General features: G+C 40.6%; 1 protein-coding gene across 1 annotated transcript in view; it reads right to left on the reverse strand.

The window, feature by feature from the left end:
* Positions 1–1,922: 1,922 nt before the first annotated feature.
* LYRM7 (LYR motif containing 7) overlaps positions 1,923–10,718 on the reverse strand; it is a 23,536-nt gene continuing 14,740 nt past the window's right edge. The window contains exons 4-5 of the mRNA XM_045285046.1: positions 8,273–8,354; positions 1,923–2,059 (exon numbers count right to left, since the gene is read on the reverse strand). Coding sequence (XP_045140981.1) covers positions 1,989–2,059; positions 8,273–8,354 — 153 coding nt within the window. The 3' untranslated portion in view covers positions 1,923–1,988. The remainder of the gene's footprint in view (positions 2,060–8,272; positions 8,355–10,718) is intronic.

A 10,718-nucleotide genomic window follows, 5' to 3' on the forward strand; every position in this document is an offset into this window, starting at 1 on the left:
AGGCAAGCTCCTGAGGATAACCAGTTTGTTAAAAAAAATTACTCTAGTGAGATGCTTAAATGTGAACGAAGAATATGTCTGCCAACTTTACTCAAAATTCACAATACGAACATCAATCACAGCAAATCGGGGAACTTATACAGGGGGGAAAGAGGGACCCTACATCAAATATATTTTATAGCGACCCATTTATTAAATCAAAGGACAAAGACAAATAAAAATGAATCATTCAGATGAAGGAGATCATCAATCTGAAGCCATAATAGTGTCCAAAGGAGTCACAGCCGTGTGGCTGCTTACAGAGGGCATGCACATGAAGGAGTCCCAGAGTCATGACTGGTGGCAGATTGACTCATCGTAGCCACAGGTGGACATCAGGCATGGAACAGGGACATGACTAGGATACAAACACTATTGCAGATGACGATATGGGTTCAGGGCCCTCCAACCACTTTGGCTGGGTTATGTCTTGTAACCATGTGACCCCAGTACTTAGCGTTCCATCAAGGGCAAGCCCAGGCCAGATCCAAAGGCCTACACTGTCCCTCCTCGGCTGGCCAGCAGAGTCTCAGCAAGCACACCCTGACTGAAGACAATGCTTGAGAAAGAACTCAATGGAGGCTCAATTTGTGTGGACACTTACAATCAATTTAGCTCCCACTATAAACCGTAGCCTTCTGCAAACCTCGTGCGCAGAATTTCAGCTCTAGCACATAATCTATGTCTTAGAATACTAATGGATATTAAAACTCTTAAGAGGCATTAAAAGGGTACTTTATAGTTACGTAGAAACCAAAAAGACCAAGCTCGACTCACAGCTACGTTACAGAACTGTCCCATGGGGTTGCTAATGCCATACATCTTCATGGAAGCAGATCGCCACATCTATCTCTTGAGGAGCGGCTGGTGGGTTTGAAGCAGTGACCGCTCCGTTAGCAGCTGAGCACTTAACCAATGCACCACCAGGATTTCTTTACAGATGAATATGCATGGTGTGAACACTTTTAATAAATTTTAGGTCTTCTAAAATTATTTCCAAACATGACATTTAACATCGAATATGGACATTTTTAACAGTAAGTTTTGCCAATAAGCAAAACTTGTATTGGGAATCTTGTAAACATTAAAAGCCACGCGTCATCACTGACTGGGTGAATCATCTGTGACTGGGAAAGCACACACTGCTCACGGACAATGGTAAAGATGCACAGATAAAAGAGAAAGAAGAAACATTTAAATGCAATTTTTTAGTTCCTAGCTTTAGATGATGGGCTGCAAGGTCATTTTGTGACCCTGCTGATCTCATCAGGGATGGGACAGGTGGAAGGAGAAAGGCCATTTTCTTGAGTAAAATGAAGAGCATATACATCATGTTCACAACAAGGTCTAGCTGCGGCCTCACTATAGCTAATTCCATTAAAGCACATTCTAGCCTGACCCCAGGTTACTATTTCCTAAACACGGAGAATGTCTATTCCACAGGGATTTTGATACTGTATTCATCTACCGGCAGAAGACTGATATCAGTATCTTTAAAAGCAGGCAGATTCTCTCTGTCCCTAAAAAGAAACCACACAAGTACAGGTCAGCTACAGAAGTAATTCTAGTGCTTTAGAAACAAAAGCCACTTTCATTTCTTTGACCAATTTCATGTCTCTTGTTACCCAGGAGGGAAACCTACCGACTGGTTAAAACGCTGCACTCAGGGTAAAGAAGTGTGAATGGGACATACTTATTTCACCTTATAAAGTCTGATTTTAAGTGAAAATGGAGTCTTTGCTTATCTAATACCCACTGGAAACACTTCACGGTGTTCTGCATTGTCCGGGCCCATTGAGCCTGAAATTGATGTATGATGTTATTATTCTTTAGTTTACTCATTTTCAATCTGCCAGCTCAGAGAAAAAGATCTACATTTCCAGGACTTTTTCCAACGTTCTATATTTCTAAATTACACAGTACAACTGCTTGCCCCCATCCTAGGAGAGTCACTGTTTTTGAGTTGGTGAATCACAGTAGGGCACATTTTCTACAAGAAGGTCTGCTCTAGGAACCAATTCTGTAAGAAAAAAATAGAGGGGCTAATTAAGATCATTAAAATTAAATGTAGGCATACACCCTTCCCTCCAAATTTATGGTAACAAATTATATGGATTGAATTGTGTCCTTCAAAAACATGTTTCAGTCCTAACCTCAGGACTGATGTGACCTTGTGTTGGAATAAGGCAGTGGTTCTCAATCTTCCTATTGCCGTGACCCTTTAATACAGTTTAATACAGTTCCTCAAGTTGTGGTGACACCCAACCATAAAATTATTTTCATTGCTACTTCATAACTGTAATTTTGCTGCTGTTATGAATCGAGCGATCCTGTGAAAGAGTTGTTTAACCTCCAAAGGGGTCACGACCCACGGGTTGAGAACCACTGAAATAAGGGGTGTTCTTACTAGTTTTTTTCATGCAGGAGTAGGGTGATTCCTGGCCCTCCTGCTAAGTGGTGTCTTACAAAAGGTGAGAAAGGCTATAGAAACAGAGTCACACACCCGAGGGGGCAGACAGCTTGTGAGGACCACCTCTAAACCAAAGATCACCAAGAAACACCCAGGGCAACAGAAGGCTCTTCCCTCAGAATAATCAGAGAAGGGGGTGGACAGGAGAGAGGAACACAGTCGAGTCCTGTTGATGTTTTGAAGTCACACTTCTGGCCTGCAGAACTATTGTAAGAAAATACGTTTGCTGTTCTACACCGCCAGAGTGCTCTGTGGGGGCAAGGATGGCAAGACTTTGGACATGTTGTCTGGGGAGGCCCATGCTTGGTAAAGTAGCGGGGCAGAAAAATAAGGAAGGCCTTCAAGGCGATGGATTGCCACAGTGGCTACAACAGTGGGCTCAAACATAAGAACACTTGTGAGGATAGTGCAGGACCAAGCAGGGTTTCATTCTGTTGTGTGGAGGAGCCCTGGTGGTATATTGTTGTACGTTGGGCTCCCAACTGCAAGGTCAGCAGTTTGAACCCTCCAGCTACTCTGGGAGGATGAGGCTTTCAACTCCCATAGAATTACAGTCTCAGAAAACCACAGGGGCAGTTCTAGTCTGTCCTATAGGGTTGCCATGAGTCGGAATCAATGGCGAGTAGTGTTTATTCTGGCAGCTTGGTGCCCTGCTGGACGGCCAATCACAAGGTCAGTGGTTTCAAAACCACCAGTCATCACATGGGAGAAAGATGAGGCAGTCTGCTCCCATAAAGATGTACAGCCTCAGAAACCCCAGGGTGCAGTTCTGCTCTGTCCTGAAGGGTCACTATGAGTTGGAAACAATTCGATGGCAGAAGGTTTGGGATTTTTGTGTAAGTGTGTTTTCTGGGGACCTAAAGACTCTCCAATGTCCAATGTCCTGCAAGGCTCCTGGTTCTCTTGTCTGGGGAACATGCCCGTACTTGGGGCCTTTTGGGAGGCTCTGTAGCTTTCATAGTCTACTCCCTACTGATAGGAGTTCAGGGAGCCAGTGAAGGCCTTAAAAATTGACGAGTAATAGACAGGTCTGAGTTTTCTAAACCAATGATGAAAAGTCTATGAATAAAAAATTATGATTAATCCAAATTCACACACTTGAGAGTAATAGAAAACTAAAAGTAGAAATATTAGGGGAAAATAATTTTTACCATTCAAAAAAAAGATTTAAAATATGAAGTGGTATTCAAAAGGTTAAATCATGTATAATAATGAAACTTGAAATCACATGGAAGGATAAGGGCAATTTTTTTAATGGAAAAAAATATATTGGTTAGGGTAAAAAGTTCTTGCTTGGGATTCAATACTTAATTTTGAATGTAGGTGTGATTTGAAAGGGGAGAAAATACTGGTTTTAGAATTCAGGCATACAATGTGATTGCTCTTACAGAGGAAGTAAGGGTATTTTATTATTTTTGTTTTCTATCATTTTTCATGTTGGGACACTTTATAATGCCTTTTGGAAACACACCATCACAATTTTCCCTTTCTAGCCCCCACAGCAGGATTTAAATTCCTCTCTTCTCTATGTACCTGTATAAGTGCTATTAAAATATTAGGAAGAATTTTGCATAAAGTAATTTTTAAAACAGAAATTAGCATAACAAGTTTGCCACATAAAATAGGGAAAAGAGGCTTACATATAATACTTAATTTTGAATGTTAATAGACAGAAACAGCCATTATTAAGTATATAGAGCAAGATATACAATCATGATGAAGATTAACATTTTAGATCCTGTAGGAAAATAAAATTATACAGAAAAAAAGAAGTCTAAATCAACCTTGTTATATCTAACACTTAAAATATAGATATCAAATGTACTTATCTGACATAAAAGATAACATTGAGCTGTAATTATCTGTATAAAACATCAGTTATATTGAATAGAAACTCTAAAGATCATTTGGAGATTCATAGCTTGTGACTATAAAGTTTACATGAGGATTAAGTACCTTTGCTGTCCATATAAATACAATATGAATAATTTCTGATAAATTCCTATTATCTAAAAATGCCTCTTCAAAGCCCTTTAGATTTACATTTCCAGATATCAAGATTTATTATAAGGTTGTAGTAATGGAGACAGTATGGTAAGGAGAGGAAATCAGATTAACTGATGAACTATAAATTCTGGGAATAGATTCACACATACATAGTTACTTGACACAGGTGACCCTTTAGTGCAGTAAGGAATGCATGGTCTTTTCAATAAATGATGCTAAATCAACAGGATATTGAAAAATATATATGAAAAATGAACCTTGCCCACTCTCACATTATCTAAGTTTTCTCATGCAATTATACAAGAAATACCACAAAAGGGTGGCTTTGACAAACAGAAATGTATTTTCTCACAGTTCAGGTTGTTGGCGCTAGCTCTAGTGCTGTTTCCCAAAGTGCATAATACTGTCCCCAGGGGTGCTGGAATGATCCAGAGTGGCAAAAGCAGATACTTATACTTCATTCTAGATTATGGGCTATAAAAACCACTCATTGTCACCAAGTTGATGTTGGCTCATACCAACCCTATAAAACTGGTTAGAACTGCCCAAGACTGTAAGTCTTTCCGGAAGTAGAAAGGCCCAGTTTTTCCCCCTTGGAGCCTTGGTGGTTGCTAACCTTGCAGATCACAGCCCAATGCATAACCACTATGTCACCAGGGCTCCTGGATTATGGGTTAAGCTACAGAAAATTTTAATTTTATTAGCAAAAATGATACAAATAAAAAGAAGCATAGGGCAAGGTTAGGGAGGGTTCCCAAAGCAAAGCTTTCATGTTCCAGAAAGAATGGACTATCCTCCTGCATGTACCACTGTCTTTCACTACCTTGTTAGCTTATAGAGCTTAAGAGTCCCGAACTTTAATTGGGGGTTTTATTACTTCATTCTAATTCTAGCTCCTCTCCCCTGAGGTCAGTTGATATTCTGAGGTCAATGCCACAAGGTTGATAAGATGCACATGGCAGGTCTTTCGCGCACAGTCAGCCCCCATCCACTATGAATAATGAGCTATTAGGTGTAGTCCAGAGTCCTCATCAAAGATACTTCAAAACCTGGGGAAAGCCAAGGTTTTAGAGGGTCCTTGTCAGGCTCCAAGGACAAAGACCAACTCTTTGGGAAAAGTTAATTTCTTTACTCCAAAAGCTGATGCAAAGGACCAACTGTAAAACATCCAACAGTAGAGTTTTTGGAAGAAAGTATACAAGAATCTCTTCATGACCTTTGCTTGGGATAGGTAAAGATTTTTTTTTAAATAATCATTTTATTAGGGGCTTATACAACTCATCACAATCTGTACATACGTCATCTGTGTCCAGCACTTCAGTACATATGTTGACTTCATCATTCTTACGACACCCACTTTCCATTTGAGCCCCTGGTGTCAGCTCATTTTCCCTCTCCCTCCCCACTGCCCCCTCCCCCCAGGTAAAGATTTCTCAATAGGATTCAAAAGTACTAATCAGAAAGGAAAAAAAATTGAGATAAACTGGACTTCATTAAAATGAAGGACACCAAAAAGAAAAGTGCAAACCACAAAAATAAGAAGCTTCATACAATACATATTTCTAACAGAGGACTTGTATCTAGAATATATAATTTCTTTAAATCAATAAATAAAAAGGCAGACAGGAGGCAGGGGAGAAAAAAAAAAGGCAGACAATCCCATAGCAAAATTGGCAAAAGCCTGAAGACATATATCGTAAGAGAATTTCAAAATGGCCACTAAACAAATGAAAAGGTGGTCAATTTCATTAGTTACCAGATAAATTAAAATTAAAATCATAAGGTAATACCATTACATATTCACCAGAAAGGCTAAATTAAAGAGAGAGAGAAAGTACCAAGTGTTGGTGAGGATCAGAGCCATGTCTCCCTAAGTGCAGCAGCCTTGTGTTGTAGTGGGTTAAATGTTGGGCTGCTAACTGCAAGGGATGCAGTTCAAATCCACCAGTAGCTCTGTGGGAGAAAGATGGGGCTTTCTGCTCTGGTAAAAAGTTACAGTCTTGGAAGCCCACAGGGGCAGTTGTACCCTTTCTATAGGGTCACTGTGAGTCGACATGGAGTAGATGGAGGTGTTTTTCAGTTTTAAAGTAGGTGATACTGCCCCCTGGGGACAGTGAGCTGATCCAGGGGCCATGCAAAGGCAGAGGCCTATACTTTACCCTGGATGATAGGCTATAGTACAAATGTTTTTAGTTTCCAGGGAGGTGCTGAGTAAATTTTTTTCTGACAAGGTGGCGGTATGTCAAATAAGTTTGGGAACCTATGATTTACAGCAGTAGTTGGTACTGCTACTGGAAATGAAATTTAGTCTAACTACTTTGGAAAACTGGTTAGTGGTACCTACTAATGTGGAATTAACGCATACACTGTGACTCAGGAATTCAGTCCTAGGTCTATACCCAAATGGAAGGAATAGAGAGTGAGCTTTTTCTACAAACGGTTTGAAGTCCTCTGTGTACGGAAGTCGGAGTCCTGGTGGTGTAGTGATTGCAAGCCGGGCTGGGAACTGCCAGGCCGACATTTCAAAACCACCAGCCCACTCCATGGGGGAAATGCGGGCCTTTCTACTCCTGTAAACAGTCACCGTCTCGGACTCTCACAGGACAGTTCTACCCTGTCCTACGGTGCTGCTCTGCGTCAGTATTCGCTCGGTGGCACTGAATTTGGTTTTTGGTTTGGTGTATATAAGTATGTCTGTGCATATAAGTATAAACAGACATATCCAGGAAGGGAAAAAGCATGTAAAAGATGAGTATTCAGAACATCCTTATTCACTACAGTTCTAAATTAGGAGGAAGCCAAAGTGAACAACCGGACAATGGCTAAATTAAGGTATATTCAAGCAATGGCACTACACAGCGGTTACTTCACACAACACAGATGGAGCTCCAAAACAAAATGTTGAGGGAAGAAATTGGGCAAAACAGCAATCCTCTATGCTTCCATTTATATATAGTTTAGACATGAGCAAAACTAATCTGTGATGATAAAAATAAGGATAGGAAAAGTAAAAAAGGATCAGTTACCCTTGCAGGAAGGTGACTGAGAGGAGCATGAGCCATGCGTGGCCTTGGGGACTGCTGGGAATGCTGTCGAGCAGAGATGTTAGATACACGGCTACTCCCCTTGTGAAAATACAGCGAGCGCTATTATTTTAAACTGTGCTCATTTCTGTTTGTGCATTCAATCATGCTGTTGTTGCTTTTTGAAGCCATCTAAAGTTGTTGAATGTCACTCCCCTCGCCCTACCAAATACATTTTAGATATTAAACCAAAATATAATGTGGACTGAGATACTGCTGAACCTCTACCAGGAGTATGGATGTAAAATGGAGGATGCTCCACTATTATTTCCATTTCCTATCAGCCCTAATCTTCTGAATTAAAGGGACTTTACTGTGAAGTGAAAGTTAGAGAAACAGACTTAGATTAGGAGAGTGGTAAGTGATACCAGACAAATTAAGACCCCTAAATAAGTATGATAAAAATCATTATCATTTTTGTAATTACAGTTTTGCAGTATAACTGGGGTAAAAAAGAAAAGGAAAACAAATAAAAAAATCAAAACCCCAAACCAAAAAATCTGGTAAAATAGCTTCATAATTTAGCATTTTATACTATGGCCTTACAAATCTATATAATGTATACTACAATACTTGGGGAAATCAAACTATTTTACCACTTAGCATTAAAAGCCCAACGTAACTGTTCAATGTTTTAAAAGATATTACATCATTCTTCTTTAGTTTTACTTACTCAGTGTATTGTGGTCTGTGTGAATACCTTGTATAACAGATTTTCTGAGTAACAATTCAACATCGGACCCTATTTTCATTAGCTGTTAAGAAAATCAAACCAATAGAATAAACACGTTAGTTTTCTGTTGCCCCCTTTCCCCCAACCCCGCCCAGCCCCACCCTGCCCCAGTGGTTCATATGAATGTACTATGTTTGAAAACTACAGGCTTACAATTTCTTTTTGGACCACACTGCCTCTGACGTGTTAGTCATTTCAAGCAGAACAGAGAACTCAGATAAGCACATAGGTGTAGCTGTCATCTATTCATGCCTTATTCTGTTCTAAAGATAATTCAGAGCGCTTTTGTTGGAATGTGTGCTGCACAATGTGTTTAAGATGCAGTTTTTCCTTTGGGGTTGAATCTCTCGTCTGTGAAGTCGATGTTCTGAACACTGGAAAGAGTACTGGGTCAGGAGTGAGAACACTTGGATTGCATCTCTGGCTCTGTCAGTAAGAGTGTGGCCTTCAGTTAATCGCCCACTCTCTTTGGTAATCACTCCCTTCAGTTAATTGCCCACTCTTTGTTAGACCTCATCAAGTGTTACATGAGAAACTGGGGTAGAGTGGCGATTCTCAAAGCCATGGACCCTACAGCTTTTACGAGTCCTCCAGTTTTAAGAAAGTAAAGAAATCATGAAACTAAAAAATTTAGTCTAGATGTCTGAGGTTCCTTCCATACATATATGTCTGACCACATATATATCTGTGGTCCCGTAAGATTTCCTTTATTTTTTTAAGGGAAAACAATTCTCCTTTTGCTTATCATTTCCCCCCAATGCTTTTAAAGACCCCAGACTCTGACTCTTACAGCAGTGGACCCTGGGTGGCCTATAGGCAGGTGCGGCATAGGACATGGGTGGCCTGTAGGCAGGTGTGGCATAGGACATGGGTGGCCTGTAGGCAGGTGAGGCATAGGACATGGGTGGCCTGTAGGCAGGTGCGGCATAGGACATGGGTGGCCTGTAGGCAGGTGCGGCATAGGACATGGATGGCCTATAGGCAGGTGAGGCACAGGACATGGCTCTTGAGTCTATCTGGCAGGTACGTGGTGGTGGCTGCAGGGCTAACTTGTTCCTGCTGCTCAGGCATGATCTGCATCCTCCCTGCTCACTTCCTCTAGCTTTGCTCCTGCAGCCGCCTCAGGAAACAGCAAGGCTCTCCTAGGGTTCTACTGCAGTGTTCACACAAGGCTCAAATCACATAATGTCCTATTTGGCAAAACATGTCATGGACGTTAAATGATGCATACCTGCAAATATTATATGCAGAGTTGCACTGCATATAACAAATGCATAATTTCTAGATTAACTTTAAATAAATGCTTTACAAGTAGAATGAATTTGAAAGACTGTAGTTCATTTTCCCAATTTAGTTGATGGAGAGTGCTCCATCAACTTTATCATAATTTCAATAAAAGTTTTAAAAGACCATTTGTTAGTAATCAGTCCATTGAATAGTATAAATTTACTTATATACATTTTAACTTTACAAGTCATGACTTAAGTCTATTTTTATTTTAATTACTGCCATAATAAAAATGATCAATTCCCTGTTTCCTCTATCATCTAGTTAAGAGAAATTTCATTTTGTCTCAAGTTAATTTACTATGTATTTTTCCAACACATCAGAATTTTATTAAACATGGGAGAACTTCTCTAATTTGTAGTTTCCTCTTTATTCAAACAGTTCTTGGAATCATCAAGACCTCGTGCAAACAACTTTTCATTGTCTTCCTAGTAGTTCTCGCCTACATTTACAGGGAGGTGGACAAGGTACATGCAGCATGATTTTACGTAGAAGAATCATTGTATTTTTCTCCAATGCACAGTAATGGGAGCTCACAAGGAGCCCTGGTGAGGTAGTGGGTGACCCATTGGGTTGCTAAATGCACGGTCAGCAGTTTGAAACCCCCAGGTGCTCTGTGGGAGAAAGAGAAGGCCTTCTCCTGCCATAAAGACTTACAGTCTCAGAAACCCAAAGGGGCAATTCCTGTAGGGTCACTGTGGGTTGGGAACAGCCTTAACAGGAGGGGAGGGAACTTACAGTAAATTGTCTTCAATTAGAGCAAATGACCAAAAATGCAAACAAAGAAAACAAAGCAAGAATGGTTCTAGTTCACTGCCACTGCTAAGACAAAGGTGGAAAAAGGAGAGGGTGGGGTGGGGGGAGGAGTGCTTACTTGAACTGAAAAAAACTAAGCTCTGTGGCTCGGAGTCATTCCCACGTTCCCGCTCCTTAGTTTCAGTCACCTGCCTTAGGTGAAGACAGAATTTCTATGGGGTTAAAGCATTCTGGCTTTGGCCATGGCCACATCCTTGATCCAGTGGGCAACTTGCTGTCTCTGGGGTATATAGACAGATACTCCTAGAGTGGTTCTCAGCCTGTGGGTCGCGGCCCCTTTGGG

Source organism: Echinops telfairi, unplaced genomic scaffold (assembly GCF_000313985.2).
Source record: "Echinops telfairi isolate 266 unplaced genomic scaffold, ASM31398v2 ScPeMD7_7469;HRSCAF=8507_1, whole genome shotgun sequence".
Lineage (NCBI taxonomy): Eukaryota > Metazoa > Chordata > Mammalia > Afrosoricida > Tenrecidae > Echinops > Echinops telfairi.